This window comes from Colius striatus, chromosome 17, assembly GCF_028858725.1.
Source record: "Colius striatus isolate bColStr4 chromosome 17, bColStr4.1.hap1, whole genome shotgun sequence".
Taxonomy (NCBI): Eukaryota; Metazoa; Chordata; class Aves; order Coliiformes; family Coliidae; genus Colius; species Colius striatus.
In genome coordinates, this window is record NC_084775.1 from 6,504,616 (window position 1) to 6,524,350 (window position 19,735).

General features: G+C 36.6%; 2 protein-coding genes across 2 annotated transcripts in view; one reads left to right on the top strand and one right to left on the bottom strand.

The window, feature by feature from the left end:
* The window catches only part of RSPH14 (radial spoke head 14 homolog), a 64,362-nt gene that overhangs the window by 36,442 nt on the left and 8,185 nt on the right, over positions 1–19,735 (bottom strand). The window lies entirely within an intron of this gene.
* On the top strand, positions 284–19,586 carry GNAZ (G protein subunit alpha z). Its single transcript, XM_010206693.2, has 2 exons — positions 284–1,006; positions 19,242–19,586. Exons 1-2 carry the CDS (start codon positions 284–286, stop codon positions 19,584–19,586), a joined length of 1,068 nt encoding a protein of 355 aa, XP_010204995.1.

Sequence of the window (19,735 nt, forward strand, 5' to 3'; positions counted from 1 at the left end):
CTTCATTAACAGGAATGTGCTACTGTTTATGCACTGGAAAGGGAAGTGCCATGAGATCTACTGAAGAGACTATTTCTGTAGTTGCATACCTACATGTGTTTGCACTCGTGCTGGGACTGAATTAGCTGGTACAGGCATCTTGGACCATCAGGTACTGGAGAGCAACTCTTTTGTTCAAGGTTTACCTGGCACAAGAACTGAAAGACACCACAGATCTTTTTCAGAGACATAAAGAGAGTGAGCTAATCTCTAACCTTTCCCTTCTGTAACTGCCTGCTATACCATGGGATGTCGGCAAAGCTCGGAGGAGAAAGAGGCAGCGCGGCGGTCCCGTAGGATTGACCGCCACCTGCGCTCTGAAAGTCAGCGACAACGAAGAGAGATCAAGCTCCTTCTCCTGGGTACCAGCAATTCTGGGAAGAGTACTATTGTAAAACAAATGAAAATCATTCATAGTGGTGGCTTTAACTTGGAGGCTTGTAAGGAGTACAAACCTCTGATTATCTATAATGCAATTGACTCTCTGACACGTATCATTCGGGCTCTAGCCACCCTTAAGATAGAATTTCACAATCCTGACAGAGCATATGATGCTGTGCAGCTTTTTGCTCTGACAGGCCCAGCTGAGAGCAAAGGTGAGATTACCCCCGAGCTTCTGGGGGTCATGAAGCGGCTCTGGGCAGACCCTGGGGTGCAGGAGTGTTTTTGCCGCTCCAATGAGTACCACCTCGAGGATAATGCTGCCTACTACTTAAATGACCTAGAACGGATTGCAGCACTGGACTACATCCCTACAGTGGAAGATATTCTGCGCTCTCGGGACATGACCACAGGGATTGTAGAAAATAAGTTCACCTTCAAAGAGCTGACTTTCAAAATGGTGGATGTGGGTGGACAGAGATCTGAACGCAAAAAATGGATCCACTGTTTCGAGGGGGTTACAGCAATAATTTTCTGTGTGGAGCTGAGTGGATACGACTTGAAGCTGTATGAAGATAACCAAACAGTAAGTGCACCTTCTGCTCCTTATTCTCTTCTCTTCCTTTTCCCTTCCCTAGTGTTTGGCCTTTTTTTTCCTTCCCCACTTCCCTACCCTCCCAAGGCAATTATGTCTGTGTTCCCAATTGTGATTTCCTTCCCCTCACCTCTGATCTATAGTAAAAAGCCAGAAGCTATGATTCCTTTGTTTGGATAGCTTGCCTCACTGGACAGATTTATTAATTCATTTATGCAAGAAATGGAGGTGCTTTTCACATATGGTGAATACGCAATACAGTGGTAACAGCTCCAATAGCTAAATGTAAGTACCTGCAGTGGTAGATCACTTGAACTGCAACACTGAGACTGCCACTCATGAAAAGAGCCCTACAAAGAACAGTGTTGCCAAGTCTAAAATGAATTCCGATGTAGTATCTGGGGTGGAGAGAACTATTAAATAAAACTAGTTCATCACCAAACGTAACTTGCTGCTTGACAGAGCGTGTAAGAATCTGGCTGATTTATGAACTGCAAAAGTTGAGCAAACTATGTAGGAATACGATAACTCCTGTGCTTCCTGTTGACAGGAGTGGATAAATGCTATGCATGAGGTCTGTCTTTTTAATACATCTTCAATAAGTAATGATTAATAAATAGGGTAAAAACTGGCAAAAAAAATGAGCTAGTTCTGCATCCTGAACATGGCTAACTCACAGAGTCTGTTCAGGGCGAGATTATTTTAGTGATACCAATGTGCAGAAGGGAGAACAAAAATGATGCCCAAACTATCAGTTGCCTGGACAATTTTCCCTTTTTATGTAATTTTGAGGAACACTAAGTTAAACTTTATACTGCCTGGAAACACATGAGTGAAGGGGAAGACAGCATTTTTCTGGGCCTTTTATCTTTCTCTTGCTATGCTTTATTCTGGGAAACATCCCTTGTAGTGACAAAATCACCTCAGCTAAAGGTTTATAGGTCTGGCCAAAGCAATGTTTTGACTTGTCTGTTCAACATAGCTGATATTTACCTGCTTACTAAACGGCAACACAGTGAAAACTCTAATTCTTCACTTTTTTCCCCCCTTTTCTGCATTTTTCTCTATCACTCTTAATAGTAATATTTTTCCTGCTTATCTAGAGTTCCCTGCAAATTTGATCTGTGTGTTTTCATTTCCACAATGTATGTTTTTTCTACCTAGCATGTAATACATATAGCTGCATCTTTCCATGCACTATCAATATCTAGTTAGTATGACTCAGCTAACAAGTGATAGGTAACAGCTGCCTCTGCTTTTGACACAGTTGCAAAATTGGTTTCTACAACACCTTTGGAATGCTATTGATTTGACAATTTTTATTGACTTTGTTACAGCCATTCTAAGTGAATGGAAAACCCAAATTTTAGGCTTTTTTGAGGCTATTTTTTTAGTATAGCATCTTGTTAAAAGAAAGATGCAGATATAAAAACTAAAATGCTGCAGCAAACAGTTCAGACTGCAGTAGGCCTCATGCAAAACAAATTATTTGGGTCATAATGGAACATCCCAATTATGTAACAATAATTTGCCTGGAAAGCCCTCTGTCATATGCTAATTGTATGAATTTTGAACTGAAATCCTGTTTCTGCCAGGAAATTTTGTTATCAAGTAAACAGAATTTTTAACTTTATTTTTTTTTCCCTGAAGCCAAATATTTAAGGAGCTTATTTGCCTTTCCTGATAGTTCAGCTTTTTCAGACTACAGTATATTAAAACTTGTTTCTGGCATGCATCTATTTCCTTCCATACTAATAGTAACAGTCAGGACAGAGGGGAGATTGTGATACCTGTTTCATGTAGCCCTTTTGGCAACTGTTATTATTGTGGGGAAAAAAACATGCCAGCAAACATCTTTCTGATAAAGTAAGTGACTTGGGAATCTGAGACAGACTGACGTAAACCATTCCGGTGCTCTCATTTTTTTGAAAGCTTTTGCATTTCAAGGTATTTCACAGTGAACTTTGTGTGGGAGCAAAGCATGGATGTGTATATGTATTTCCTTAATAAAGTTTAATTTTAGATGGTGATATATCAAGATTCCAGCCTGAAGACTTGTATCCAAGCATATATCTTCTAAAATATGTAAATATCAGTAAAATAATGAATATGCATAAACGAAAATGATCAACTCCAAATTTGCAATATTTTTACAAATATCCTCATAGGATATTTATACTGATAACCTTTTATCCCATTTGTTTTCAAAACCATCTGTTGGTTATACTATTGGAATACTCTAGCTGGTCCCTTCTTACAATTCATTCTAGTTTTCTGACAGAAAGTTTACAACTTCAGAAAATGTAGATACTTGTTATACATGCTGGAAAGGAAAGTTTTTCAAATAGAATTACTTGACCACTGAAACATACATAGTAATATTCTCATAGGAGCAGTTTGAAGTGGTACTCAGTCTAGACTAAAGCCTTTTCTAGTACAACTTTTTTGTGTTCTTTTTTGCATTGAAAATCTGTGGATGAAAAACTCTTCCCCCAACATGAACCTCATTTGGCTTTAGTTTTCTTTCTAAGGATCATAAATGGATTCCATCTCTGTCAATTCTGAAAAATCCCTGAGTTGAATTTATGTGAATAGAAAAAAATCTTAGTGACTTGGCAAGTGACTATAATTCATTCTAATTTTGCTATATTGTTGTCTTTGTCCTAGCTGGTGTTTATGGTATGTTTTAATGTAATGTTATCTGTCAGTACAGTTACTCTTTCTGTCATTAACTAAGATGTTAAACAAGCTTGGACATGAAACAGACCACTGTAGAATCTCCCTATACGCTTCCATATATTTAGTAATTTGCACTTCTTGCTGCTGTTTTACTGCCCTTTCTGACATTTTCAATAGGCAGAATAATCTTCATAGCCAGAAGCTTATTCTTTATGCATAGGCTCCACATGACAAGGAAGAAGAATAAACCTGAAGAATTTGGTAAGCAAAGCAGGGTAAATATAATAGCTGTAATGCTTTCAAATGGCTTGCCCAAAATCATGTAACACATTGGGCACAGAAAGAAGGCACAGTTCACCTGATCCCAAGGTGTATGGTTAGAGACAGGATGTAGACACATACTGGAAAGTCAACCCTAATAACAATTCAGTATATGATAGGGGGTGTTACAAACTCCTTCAGAGTTCAGGCATTATTATTAGGCTGGCAGGGAGTGAGCTTCAGCATGCTGGATTATCAGAAAACAATTCTGCCATGTTATCTACCCTGTTCTACTTGTTCCTGTAGCTTACTGAACAATCCTACTCCTTGGTCACCCTGGGGGTGTTCTGGGCATCCTGGGTACTGGCAGAGTGTTTAGCTGTTACTGTCAGAAGTATTATCGTATCGATAGAAATGATGTACTCCTGTGATGTTAGCAACTATAAGGCTACACTTACATAAACCAGAGTAAAGGTAAAAACAAACAGTTATTTGTAAAACTGGAAAATGGACAACAGTATTTGAAACATGTTACTGACACCTGTTTGAGACTAGGGTTAATGTCACCTACATAGGTTTCTTTCCTAAGTTCAAGTCCTCTTAATCACAGGATCTTTATTATGTCATGGTAACAAAACTCTGCACGAGTTCAGAAGGAATAGGAAGATGTGTAAAAGAAATATATATCAAGACCTATAAAATGTTAAGAGAGTGCTTTTGACTTGGATGTTCTAAGTTCAGACTTTGAGAAGCAGGGATAAAATACTATTTTATTTGTATTCCTCTAGATGTTAATTTTCTTCTCCTTCCAAATTGACTGTTAGCCAGTGTCAGAGACATGGGATTTTGGAGTATATGGATCTTTGTCTTCGATGGCTGCTTGGCTTTTGGTTTTTTTTCTTTTTCTTATGAAAAGTAATGGATGAGACAGCATATACATGTGCTGTGGAGTTTCTTTTGTGTGTGTGTGTACTGCCAAGACTGAGTATCAGAATGCAATTTTAAAAGCTATTAATATGCTTTAGCTAAATTTCAAACCTGTCAACCAATGACAGTGTCCCCTGATTATACTTCAAAATTAGCAGACGATGAATAACTCCTCTACTCCAATTAATTCAGTTCTCTAACTCCTGTCACTTACTTTTTAGATATCTAATCTTGATACTGTCCTTCCTTTCCATTATTACACTGATTGAAACAACTTGCTTTGAAAACACATAGTCCGGTCATTCTCCACTTACTTTTCCTCATTGTTTACTAATTACTGTACAAATAGGAACCAAGCTTCAACCATTTACAATCAGTAGAAATACATTTTTCAAAATAGTTAAGACAATTTAGCATAAAATCCATGTAACAGAAGTAGCATCTTTAGAAGCAAGAATCCTTCAGTCCATCAGTTATGGGAAGACAGCTGATGACTAAACTAATTCTGTAGTATACCACAACAGTGTCATACATATGCTACATTTACTTCAGGTTTTTTAGAACCTCTCCAGTTTACCAACCTTATGTTCTCCTCTTCTGCTGTTTCCCTGGCAACATGGCATGGTAGAATGTCATATCAGTTGACAATGAGCTTTGTTTCAGCTGTGTCCTGCCAAAGCTAGCAGTGTTTCTAGCAATCCGAGCTTTCTCACTTCAACTGTCACATAGCAATGAGAGTTTCTTTCCATTAGTTTTTGCCAAAATCAGTTGCAATTCTATTGGTGTAAATGTTTATGCAGTAGTGCCCTGATATTACTGGCTAGGGATGTCATTGGACTTGTTAGAGTAGACTGATTTTTACAATGTTTTTTAGGTGTAATGCAATAGCAGGAATTCTCCTGGCAGCAATACAGAAATTGATAGTTCTAGTAGCAGCTTGCATTGTGCCTTTGCTATTCTTCAATAGATTGAATGAAAGCAGTAATTAGAAATAAATAAATAAAACCCTAACAACCCACACAGGGAACAATTGAAAAGAACTGGAAATGTGAGAGGTTAATAAAGAAGGTTGAAGATATGTTTAAAAAAAAAAAAAAGGCTGACAAAACTAAATGCAGTGTGGCTGTGCCTAAAATGTCCTGGAGGCAGTGTTCTGCAGAGCATCTGGCTGTCATTTCTATCCAGAAATCCAGACTAAGACTTAAAGCATGTAAAAGTGTTTCCAAAGGGTAACTTGCTTTGTTTAGCTAAAAAGATTGCTAAGTTCCTGCTTAGTGTGTAAGTACCTGAAGGAGCAAAAAATGCTTAGTATTTATAGAAATACACAATCTAATGGAGAAAGACAAATTAAGAACAACTGTCTAGAAGCTAGGTCAGATAAATACCAACTTGAAATAGCTTTTAAAAAAAAACCCCTAAACCCAATAGGTAGAAATGACCATAATTGTGACAAATCACAACATGTCACAAGTGGTGTTCTAGTTGGCTCAGTGTTGGGGTCAGTGCTGTTTAACATCTTTATCAATGATCTGGATGAGGGGATTGAGTGTACCCTCAGTCAGTCTGCAGACAACACCAAACTGGGCAGGAGTGCTCATCTGTGTGAGGACAAAAAGGCTCTACAGAGGGATGTAGCCAGGCTGGAGCAATGGACTGAGGTCAACTGCATGAAGTTCAACAAGGCCAAGTGCCAGGTCCTGCACTTAGGTCACGACAAACCCAGGCAATTGTGAGACAGAGGGACTGGAAAGCTGCCCCAAAGGAAAGGGCCTAGGGGGAGTAGTGACAGCAGCTGAACAAGAGCCCAGCAGTGTGTCCAGGTGGCCAGGAAGGCCAATGGCACCCTGGCTTGTATCGGCATTAGTGTGGCCAGCAGGAACAGGGCAGTGATTGTCCCCTTGTACTGGGCACTGGTGAGGCCACACCTTGAGTGCTGTGTTCAGTGTTGGGCACTTCACTACAAGAAAGACACTAAGGTGCTGAAGTGTGTCCAGAGAAAGGCAAGGAAGCCAGGGAAGGGTTTAGAGAACAAGTCTTATGAGCAGCAGCTGATGGAAAGCTGAATTACACGCATTTGGTGAAATGCATATTGAATGCAAATATTATATAAACCTGATGAGATTACCTCTAAGATCACCACCTATGGAGAAAGACAGGTATTATCCTCTCCCTTCTGCTTGTTCAACTCTTCAACCAGCTACTGCTAACTCTGCTGGATGGTTCTATCTTATTACTTGTGTCAGCTCTACTGCTCTTTGAGCCCTTTGCTAAATAGATATCACTCACAAACCTATGAGAAAATTATCCAGTATTTTAGTGTGGTTGATTTTTCTGCTTGAATCCTAAGTATCTCACTCACAGAGGAGTCTAGTGAGTTCCAGATCTGTGTAAGGCAAGCAGTAGGATCCCATATCCAGCAGGAGAGGAAAATCAAAAGGTAGATCAGTGCCACTTTCCCATTTTGATCTATCAACTGCCCTAAATGCAGTCACTTCAGATATTGGAATCATAGGGGTTTTGTGTCAGAAATCAGGTTCTCAGTCAATTTCTGCTATATTTTTAATGTATCAGGGGATACATGGTAGGATGCAGTTAGATTTAGTTCTTACTACTATTCTTACCTCCCTTGCTCCAGTATGTATTAGCAGCTGCTTTTTAATGCTCTTTTTTATGTTACAATGTTTACCACAGTGAATTACTCACTGTCTTAGAAGATGTGAGAACAGTTTAAAGATAAGGAAAAAAGCTTGTGCTTGATAGAAAGATACAAGCACTTGTCAGAAATACTGAACTTCATAAAAAAGTAATAATAAAGAATGCGAAGTAATAATACTTCATAGAAAAAGCAATAAAAAAGAATAGTGTAGTAAACAGTCTTGCAAAATATACAATTAGATGATGAAAATCATCATATTGTCAGATATGTGGCTTAATATTTGAAGCCTTTGTTTTACTAGGGACTAAGTACTGTGAAATACTATAGAATTCCAGCAGATTGTATTGTAGATGCTGATTTCATTTTAATATCAATATTTTTCAAATAACAAAGTGAATGAGACTGTTATTTCCATTGACTTTAATGTGAGCAAACCCAGGCTCCAGACTTTAATTCTTTCTACTTTGCTTTCCTGATTAATACTTCTGTGCTCTTTGCACTCATTATTTGCTGTGAGGAAATTGCTAATTTTTATTAGTACTAATTTTCCTTATTAATCCTGCATATTTGCAGTTCTTTCTTTCATTGGTAAATAGATCCTGGATGATGCCTTGCTTTCTGATTCATAAAGTTAAGTTTCGTCTTTAGGAATCAGTTTTATATTCATTTTGTTGTATTGCTCAATGTACAGGCACAATATATAGGGAAGCTCATGTACAATATAAGAGGGTGTAGACTTGTAGGAGTGTTTTATGCTGAAGCTATAAGATAAATCGAAAGAGAAATGGAACTGTCACGTAATTCCAGAGAAAGCACTGGAGCCATCAGTTATAAACATAAAGAGAAACCTAAATGCAAGATTGCTCCACTTTGAAAGTAGAGAAAACAGCTTCACAGAAAAAGACATTGAAACAAGCCTGTTAATTCACAGTCTTAAAACTTTACATTCCTATGTAGAGAAGTCTTTACTTGTGGTGATCTGCAAATTATTTCCTCAGACCTCTCTTTTTTCACTTCCTACATTCTTGTCAAAATCTTTTTCCATTGAACATTTTCATTATGGACTGTTACTTACTGTCTTTATGAATAGTTTTCTTCTGTGTAACAACATTCTACAACCAATATCTGTACAGTCCATTAGGCAACATTTCTGTAAATCTGTTATTGTTATTCCACTCTTCCAGATACAAAAATCATATCAGATACCACGTATATATTTTAAAACATGCATACAACCTTTAAAAGAATCTTTGCTTTTTCTTCACTTTTCTCCCATTAAAAGAACCCACAATTTAATAGCTTAAAATTAGGTCATATAAATTAAAATTTTAAGTTCTGCACCAGAGGCAGAAAGATTCATAAATTGTCTGAGTTCAATATTCATGCAATTGTATTTTTGCTGAAAGAGTTCTGTCCTTTGTTTTTGGGTTTTAGCTCCTAAGCTGTCAGCATCTAGCTTCATTAGAATGTAACTATGAGTGATTCATCAGAGATTTAGTAGAAAACTATTGTGAATATGAATTTTACAAAGGGTATCATTTCAGATACTTGCAGGTTCAACTTAACATAAAGATTTTTTTGAAATTATAATAATTTCTCTGCTGAGGGCTTTTACAAGATGCATTTTCAATTTTCATTATACACACAATTTCAGAGCACGCTCACTCAGAAATGACCAGGGATTCTGGAACAGCTTGACAAATACTTGCTTTATTCTGTTGTTTCCCTGTTATGAAGATGATCATCCTCTGAACAATAGGGAAATTACATGATTATTTGAAAGTGCAAGCTCAAAACTGAAGAGTTTCCAAGGTAATAAATCTTGGATGTAAAATACCTTCACTGTTCTAAAATGAAAGAGGTAAAGTGTTATCTGTGTCATCTTCCCCATACAGATATGATGAGCCCATGTGGCATTCCTAGAGACATAAAGAACATGAAGTTGATTGACTGGTGCCACTGGGGCTTGCTTCTAACTTAACAAGGATTGCAAAATTGCTATAGAATCATAGAATCGTTTAGATTGGAAAAGACCTTTAAGGTCATGGAGGCCAGCCATGTACCCAGCACTGCCATGGCCACCAGTAACCCATGTCCTTGAGTGTCACATCTACATGTCTTAAATATCTCCAGGGATGGTGACTCAAACAGATCCCTGGGCAGCGTATTTCAAATCTTGTATTCAGTATATAGTTCACTGCCCTTCTATCATATATAGTACAACCACTGGGATGGTGAGATGTACATTTTAAATCAAAATCCATGTCTGTCTATTTTTAAATAAATGCAATTAATTGTTACTTGCTCACCTTAAATTGGAACATCCAAAGTGCTGTTAATGTGATTTTCGTATGCCTGCTCAAACATCAGGCTTATGAAAATATTTTCCCTATGAAGAAGATAGTTTTTACTTTGGGTTTAAAGATTTTAATGTATTGGCTGTTGACAGCAACTTGAGAATTGCTGTTTCAAGAAATACACCATTTTTATTAGAGAAGACGTTTTCATTCAAATGTGATCATTAGTACAACATGTATCTCTGTAGTAAGCTTAAGTCATCTTCCATTCCCTTGAGAATGTTTGCAACTTCTAATGGTAATATATTAGCAGTACTTTATTGTCCATTGTTCTGGGAAGTCTTAAATTCCAGATAGAAATACCTGCTTTTTCTGCAGGTCAGCTTTATAGAATTATAGAGTATCCTTCTTCTATCCCTGTGAAGAATACATTCTGGGCCTGTTCTTCCATTCACTTATGCAGATGATCATTTACATACAAGGAGTTTAGTTTTTGACTGCCTGCTTCAACAATACAGTATTTGCCATATAAGCTATCTCTTTACCTCTTTTTATGAATATTTTAATGCCAAGAATATAAGCACACTTCTCTGCTATTTCCATGGAAACCTAAAGAGGAACTTTAATGCAATGGAAACCAGAGAAGGCATCTTGAGTTCTTGCTCTGTGGTTAGGCTAAGTTCAGGACTTTCTGGACCAGAATTAGCAAATGTTATAATAAGGTACAGAATTAATTATAGTATTTCTAACTTAATGGATAAACAGCAAGTTGAAAATAACGAAATAGAAAAAATATAAAAATCTGACAATTTTAACAACATCTTAACATTTGGCATGGCCCTTGTCTCACATATATTATTTCTTTCTAATTCCTTTCAAAGTTTTAATTACTTTGAACTGTTAAAATTGTTGTGCTAATATGAATGGTATAGACCATCATTAGGAAGATCTGATCACCTCTAAATTATATATGCGCTGTTTCTCTTATGGAATGTACAAGTCTGAGGAGGAAACAGAACTGGAAGAGTGAGAAAGTTGGGAGTAAGTTTAGATTGTGAAACAGTATCAGTGGATGAAGTGGAGTGTCTTTAAGTAATCTGGTGAAATCAGATAATCAAGAGCTAGAAAATGGGAGAATATCATTGGTACAACCTTCTTGGTACAACCTTCTTTTGAATGTCTTGTTTCTGTATATTTTGATTCAGGCTTTACAGTGATGATATTTTTTCAATGGATTATTCTGCCTTGTTCAATGAATAAAAAGGGTTTTATATGATTAATGAGGGCTTAGTGGTAAGACTGTCAACTGTAGCAGTACTGCAGAGGAGAGGTATATATGAAATGAATGGAACATAGGAATGTAGGAAAACAGAAAGTTCATATGGCTGAAGCAACTGAATGCTATTCTGAATAACTGTACTAGATCCTGGCATAAGCTCATGTTCTTTTTTGGTTCCAAATCAGTTTAAGTGAAAACTTTCATAGGTAATCCCACATTTTTCCTTACTTTTCCTAAAGGGACCTAATTTGTGGTCTTATGATTTGATGTGTAGTAGGTCTGATTACTCAGAGCTATAGCAGATGTCAATGACAGCTTGAAAAACCTGTTAAACTCTGTTAAATAAATAAATACATTTACTGAAAAAAATAGGCTCTAGAAAATTAGATTGGGTGTCTAGAATTACTGGGTTTCTTCTGACTATAATTTCTCATTGTGTAGATTGTATCATACCCTATTTATAAAGTGCTTTTAACAAACAATATGCTGTGGAAACAAATGTAGCCAACAAAATATTCAGACACAATGATTATAAGCTTGAGAAGAAACTATTAATTCTGTCTTTTGAGCAGTTCATAAATAGCAAGTTTTTAGTAAAGCACAAGTCCATAAATTGGGTTGTAGCATTACAGTTGTTCTATAGATTTTATTTTTCTTTCTAATATGCTTTTTAGTATAGGGTGTTTTTTTTTTACTTGCATGTTCTCATGTAGTTTTCATGCAGATTTCTGCAGTACTTTAATAGCTATGGGGCTACTCTAAGGACAAGAAAGAACAGAAAGCAATAAAAAAAATGGATATACTATAAAGGCCACAAATCCATTGTTTGACCATTTTCTTTTTCATCCTGCCTCACCAACAGGATGGTGACAGTGTAGTATAACTCTTTCTATCAAAACAATAGCTCTTATGCTTGAATTTGCCTCTTTGGGATGAAAATTTTGAGATCTGCTAAGAACTGCATGCATAAAATTGACTTCTAATTTACGGATTCAACTATAAGTATATTCTTACAGTTCATGGAATTATAAAAATGTAGGCTGGATGCAATCTCTGAAGGTCACTTCTCTATCATCCCAGCTGAAGCTGGCCTATTGCCAACAGTAAATCAGGACAGCTATGGCTTTATCTAGTTGAGTGAGGAAAACCTCTATGGATGGAGATTTCTCCCAATTTCTAGGCAAATTGTTCCAGTGCTGTGCTAGTCTTCTAGTGATTTTTTTTTTTCCTGACATTTAATGTGAAACTCTCAAGCTGCAATTAGTATTCACTGCTGCTTACTCTTTCCTCTGGTACTGCTGGAAAGAGTATAGCATCACCACCTTTGTAACTATGCTTCAAGTAATTGTAGGGTGTTATTAGATCACCCTTTAGCCTCCACTTTGCCAGCCTAGACAAGCTCAATTCCCTCAGCCTCTCCTTGAAGCATGCTGCATGAAGTTATTTATTGCCTATACACAGAAGGCTGATATTAAGCTTAAAGGTCTCAAATGAGGACAGCTGAAGTCCTAGACCACTTTCTATGTAAAACTGTGCAACATTTCAGCTATGTTGAATATGTACTTGAAATGATCCTTTTGCCTTCAAGCTAAGCAGATAGTCTAAAGGCCTGAAAGAAAACAAAACCAGAAAACCACACCCCACTTGAAAACAATGAATAAGCATTGAAATATATTATGAGGAATAAATATATATATATAAAAATATATATTGTGAGGAATAAAAAAGCTGATCTCTCTTACTATTTATATAACTGAATCTAAGGACAAAACACCCAGATATTTACAATTAAGGTGAGACTTTAAATGAGTATGATTTTAACAAGAAAATATTTTAAAACTAGATTTTTATTCTCAACTCCAGAAAAATGCAGTTTCTTGAAATATTGTACATTGACATTGTACAATATTGATATTTTAAAATTACTATAAATCCAGTGATCTACAAATAGAAAGAATTAATACAGTGTTATATCTGACACCTAAAAGATTTATTCTTCTGTAATATTATTATTATTTTGGTTGAATACCTGAAAATCATAAAAACCTTCACTAAACTAAACAAAATTTCTTTTAGTGAAAATTCAAATAAGTTAATTGGGAATCATTTCCAACAAAGACACAGGCAACATGATATGCCTTGAGAAACGAGCCCTCAAAATCCATTTCATGATTTAACTATAATAGTAAAAGGAAGAAAATGTGTTACTGAACACTGAGGAAACGTATCAGAAAGGGGGAAAAAAAAGGCTTCAAATAGCAGTAAGATGTCATCCATATAATTATGGAAACTTTAGGGAAAGGGAAACAGGCAGCATCTAATTGCATCTGAAGAACAGAAAACCAATTTAAGTTATTCAGAAATTTTCTTTTACCTGTTAACATGGAGACACAGAACATATAATGTTCAATGTCACTTTCGCATGGAATTAAATGACAAACAAGTAAATCCAAACCTAAGAGAAAATAGTATACATGGCAGGACAAGGCCTTCATAAATTTATAAGCTGTGGCTTGTGATTTGTGCAGTGCATCAATCACATCTGAAACTGCAAAGCATGACATATGTCTCAGTTTTTTATTGTAGGATGACATCTCTTGACATATCTGAAAACCTTAAATAAGAAGTGATATGTCCACAGTACTCAGATGAAGGCTGACATTGAGCCTAAAGACACATGATGTACCTACTCATATATTCCTATCCTACCACAACAGGCTCATTTCTGGTTTCATCTATACTGTAAAATTACTATATATGTTACAGGGAAAGTGAACTTGAGAAGTTAGGGCTTATTAGAACAAAAAAAATAGAATCAATTATTGTACAAATACCAAAGGAGTTAGAAAAACGTTCTGTTAATGTAGAGAAAGAATAATGGTAGGAACATTCGCCTTCACAGTGTCTTTCCCAGTTTAGGAATACTGAGGGGAGTAGCTAGCCAGGTGGTCAGAAAAAAAGTGCTGCTGTAATTTCATATAATTAGACAGTCAGCCTTGTTGGGAGCTAATTACAAATTCTTCTCTGAAACAGGAATTGGTTGCTTAAGGGAAAGAACATGCAAAGGAACAGATGACTGCATCTCTTCTGCCAATAATTTACAAATATATAAACATCCCTGGTCATCCTCTGCAAGAACAGAGGTGTGCTTAGCAGGAAGGAGTTCTAGAACAACTAAGAGTTTTCAAGAGGGAAGACCCTGTTATCAAGATAGCAAATAATTAGAAAAATCACCTGGTAAATGGCACCAAATTGGAATATGGTATCACCTCACAGCTTTCACAGTAAAGCTGGTCACAGGTGGGAGAGCTTTGAACTTCAAGTTCAAAATTGTGAAGAGAGAAACTATCACAAATAAGACAATTAACTGTCATTTATAGTAACTACCTAAGAACTTTCAGTCATTATTTCTTTTTTTGACGTGATTTTTTAATTGGTAGGCATTTGGTGAATGTGAAGCTCTTAACTAAACAAATCATCTTGTGTAAACCACAGACAAAGATAAATAAAATTGGTGCAGGAATGGTAACATTTGCTTTCCAGAAAAGTTAGAAAATCTTTAAATGTCAGTAAATCTTGGAAGAACCAGTGGAAGCTGTTGCTATTTTCCTACTGAGGCTTTTCCTTGCACTAGTGGCTGACATTTAATATATGCTGGGAGCTATGAGCCATTTCACAAAATGGCATGGAATCTTTTCTTTCTATTTCAAATGTATTCTTTAGAGATCTCCAACTTAAAGACCTTCTATAGAAAGTAGATGAAGTATTTGAAGAAGGGATGGTGGGGTAAAAAGATAATTGTATCTGTTGGATGTAAGCATTGGCTTTTCCTTAAGGTTACTATACAAAAAAAATTAATCCATTCTGAAATAATGACAGTATACAAAATAAATTGAAGGAAATACCATTGCCCAAGACAGTCACAATCTAATCAATGCCGGAATTCAAACTATGCTTGAATAAATATGTAATGGAAGGCAGAGGGAAAGCAGAAGAATTTTGCAGAAGAAAATACAGATGATGCAAAAAGCAAGAGACAGCCTGGACAAATAGACATATACCATTTTCTTGCCTAGATTGAGTATTAGTTGAAAGATTCTTCCTGTCTGGCGCTTAGGCAGTCCTGACTGAGTGCTGGAGAAGACACTCTTGACTTAAAAAGTCTATTGTACGTATTGTAAGAACCTGGCTATCTGTTGGAGAGAAGTAAATAGATTTAATCCAGTTCACACTATATAGCTCTGAAATAAGGAGATTAAGAACCTCATTGAGGTAGGATTAAACACTTTACCCATGTTGTCCTCTATATATCTGTTTCTAGCTTTGGTGTCTCTCAGAAGGGACAGGGTAACCAACAAGGGTTTGACAGACAAAATTGCTTGCCTTTCCAGACCCTTTCTTTCTAATCCTAAGATCTGAAAGTTTTCTTGGAAATTGTTGGGCATTCTAAAATGGATGACATAGAAGGGTAAGTCCCATTGTGAATTCATTAGAGTTGTTCTTGAGTCATTTAGCAGCTTAACTTATTCTACAAGCAAACTCATTGTCACCAAAGTAATATGTTACATTAGTCTAAAATCACTGCAGAATTCCTGACCAGCTCAATGTCAAAAAAAAACCCAAAAAGGAAGGAGATCAGAATAATCAGAAGCAGCTATGTCAATATAGCATCTACCATATGGATATCTACATGCATGTGCCATCCATTTCTGTCCTTCCTACCAAAATTCTTTTTGATGTCCTGCTTGTATAAAAGGAATGTGAAGTGCAGAAAGCTGGAAAACCAACATAACATGTTATGTATGAGCTTATAGAAGGCTGAAAAACATGGAAGTTATAAAGTGGAGCCCTGACTAAATCTTGTGTGATTTTCTATAGGAAGATACTTATTTATATGGTGAGGGGGGAAAAAAAAAGCATTACATGTGGAACAAGCTTGTTTCCAGTTTTTTTTAAACACAGTCATCCTCAAATCATGAGGAAAAATCATACTAGCAAATGTAATTTGTAAACTAACAAATTAATTCCTTATTAATTTAAAGATAATATCCTGTGATTGTTTATACTTACAGTTTGTACATGAAAATGTAGAACAGGTAGGGGAGGCAGCAGTCAATATTTGATACCTCTTTGTCAGGGAAGAAAGGAAAAACAACCTGACAAAGCAGTACTGCAGCATACTGACTCTCTGGATGATTTCCTGTGGAGTATTACTACTGTCTTTACAGAAAATTCTGCAGCTAACTGAGTCTGGCAGTATGAATGAGAATTACACAGGGAACTTTAGTCTTGTCTATTGTATAGGATATCAATGAAAACATTAGAAATATGTCATCACATATGATCTCTGTGACTGGAAAAGAATTGTGGTGTTAATAAGGCTTATTGTGGACTAGACAAAGCAGAATTTAATTGGAAATATTACTTTAACAGTCCTGAGTATTTGTCTTTGAAAGTTGATCCGCACAACTCTTCAGGTGTGCACTGAAACAGCAAGTCATGTCTGTAGGAGTGCAGGGTAAGTGAAACATTGTTACATAGAAGTTACATATGGATGCCAAAGACAGACTAGGGTAAACCACGCTTTAACACCATCTACCAAAACTGGTTTCTATTCCTAAAACAATACAGGAACAATAAAGATTTGTTAAATACAGTCTGACACTTCAGCTATAATTATAGGAAGGAGAGTGCCCGAGCTGAGAAAGTAGTTTGATCAAATTTCCTGACAGAAGAATTACATCTTGAGCCAGGGGATTTCCAAGCGAAAGAATGGGATAACGGGTGCTTCTGTTAGGAGTTATAAACTACAGGGAATGTAAAGAAAGGATATATATATAAATCTTGGAAGAACAGAGGAAAAGGTTATTGAGTTCAGGGATCAGAAAGCATGGGGCATTCATCATTTAATATAAATGCTGGAAGATCCAGATAAAGGCTAGTCCATTGTGTCTGGCCAAGGTATTAAAGGCTGTTCCACAACAAGGAAGGAAGCAGAATAAAAGTAGATAAATATATCTAGATTGTGTTATTGCTTGTGGTGTATATATATGCTATATATATCTTCTAAGCCGGCTGAAGTACAGGAAAAATATATTTAGAAGCTATAAAATGTGCATGTGCTATGTTTATTACTTCTCAAAATTACAAGTCCAGAGGAAATTTCTAGAAAGAGGTGTGTTACAGAAAATAGAAATATGGAGTAGTCACTGGTCCTGATAGAGCAGGGACACAAGTCAATACTTCTGGGAAGGGCTAATGAGGATAGATTGGCAAAATAAATGCTGCTGCAGCTGACACAGGCCAAAAGGCTTATTCACAATGGGCCAACATATTAAAAGCTACACATTACACAGATAACATGCTGGCAGGACTGTAGGAATAGTACACAAGATAAACGGTGTCATGGACTCTTTTCACAGGGCTCCATTTAATCATTAAAGTGAGTGGGTAGCTTGTTCTTTCTCCTTAAAGGAAAGCTTACTATGTTTCAGTAGCTCAGTAGACAACTGTTAACACTGTCCTTTTACTGCCTCAAAGGTCAACACAGCTTTATGCTACATAAGCTTCTTCCCATAAGAGTTATGAGAGCTTGCACTGATTCTCTGTGTATTATTTTGGGGGCCAAGTAGTTTTAAGAGGGCAAACATGCCATAACAAGAATACAAGAAAATATCTTCAGTGTCTTTGACAGTGCCATAAAATTAAGATTTCCAGAGTATAAATTAAGATAGATTTTAACTTAGAACTAAGCAGCAAATTAGCAGCATTCAATGCCTCTGCTTGCTTTGAGGGGTGAGGGGTTTTAATATTGTACAATATTTTCTGTGTTCCCTATATTTCACAACTTATAAAAGAGTTCTAACTCTCTAGATTTGTCCTGAAACTACAGACTCCAACTCAGGATTTGGTAGTAGAGGGACAGCATGATGATTCACTACAAAATATAACTATAATAAACAAAAATGCAATATCCTTTTGGCATGAATGTTCTGAAGGTTGGCCAAAAACCTGTATTAGCTCTATGACATTTTTTTCCAGACAATTAGTAGCAAAAGCGTTTGAAAGCTAAAAATTTATTGTATGCTTTTATTATCGGCTACAAATTCAGGGAAAGAAAGAAAAGCATGATTATTTGTAGAGACCTATGACGTCTTTAGGGGATTATCTGTTGTGTCAGGATTTGCATAGTGAACATAACAAATAAACCCTCAAAACATATTTTTAAAGACATAGTTTTGAACCTAAAGATCTGTATATGAAGTAGTCTCAAGTGTCAGATGACCCCACCTTTACAAAGGAAAAAATAGACAAACCGCCCCAATGCGGGGACCTTCCAAGAGCCCTTGGTACCGCGGACAGCTCCGGCGCCATCACAAGTGACAACACACCAGGAAAACTCCAGCCGGTTTCGAACTGGTGCTTGTGCTTTGCTTACAGCAGCACGGAGCTGTTTCCAAATAAGTGATTGTGGTGGTCATCCTCAGTTGCTCGTAAATGGAGTTTGCCCACGCAGGGCAACTGACAGAAAGAAGTTAAACACATCTGCCTAAACTCAGCTTTCACCTGTATATATACAAGCCCCACAGTAGTAGATGGTTCTTGTGTATACTTTCAAGCTTATCAGAAGTAAGCCAAGGAGAAAATTCTGAGTAGATGGGGTGTGATGAACTACATAACTAATGATGCAATGTTACAATTGTGCTGTAGTAGTTCTGTATTTTTAAAAACTTGAATAGCAGAATGTTGCTGTAGTGTGAAATCCTAGAAATTATTAATCCTTTTTATTTAAAGAATTTGTTTATAGTGCTAACCTAAGTTTGAACACAATTATGCTTTCCCAAGTTACACCTGTTGTTTCTAAATCTTCAGTTTTAGACTTTCCTCCATAATTGCCAAATACTTAAAAAAATAAAGGAAGCAGTAGTCTGCAGTGAAATGTTTTGTATCAAAATAAGTGAATTAAGATCTCTGAAATGTCGTGATCAGGTAAGACAGACAGTCACCAAATAAAAAGTGTTTCTGAGAGCAGATTTTTCTCATTGATAGACCTAGTATTGTGTTCTGTGTGCTTTGCATGGTTATGCTGAAACATTATTGTTGATACTGTTGTTTCCTCTCCTACAGAGCCGAATGGCAGAAAGTTTGCGTCTCTTTGATTCCATCTGCAACAACAATTGGTTTATCAACACTTCCCTCATCCTTTTTTTGAATAAGAAAGATCTGCTGGCAGAAAAAATTCGACGTATCCCCTTAACAGTCTGCTTTCCTGAATACAAAGGCCAAAACACTTACGAGGAGGCAGCAGTCTACATCCAGCGCCAGTTTGAGGACTTAAATCGCAACAAGGAGACCAAGGAGATCTACTCACACTTCACTTGCGCCACTGATACCAGTAATATACAATTTGTCTTTGATGCAGTGACAGATGTAATCATTCAGAACAATCTCAAATACATTGGCCTCTGCTAGGAATCCTTGGGCTTAATCTGTTATTCTGAAGTGGTAAAAAGGGGGCTAACCACTTCCACTTCCAGTGGAAAAAAATGGGGCAATGCTTAGTAGCCCAAGGAGAGAAATGGGGAAATCTGATGTATGTACACTGTTCCTCTTATGTCCCC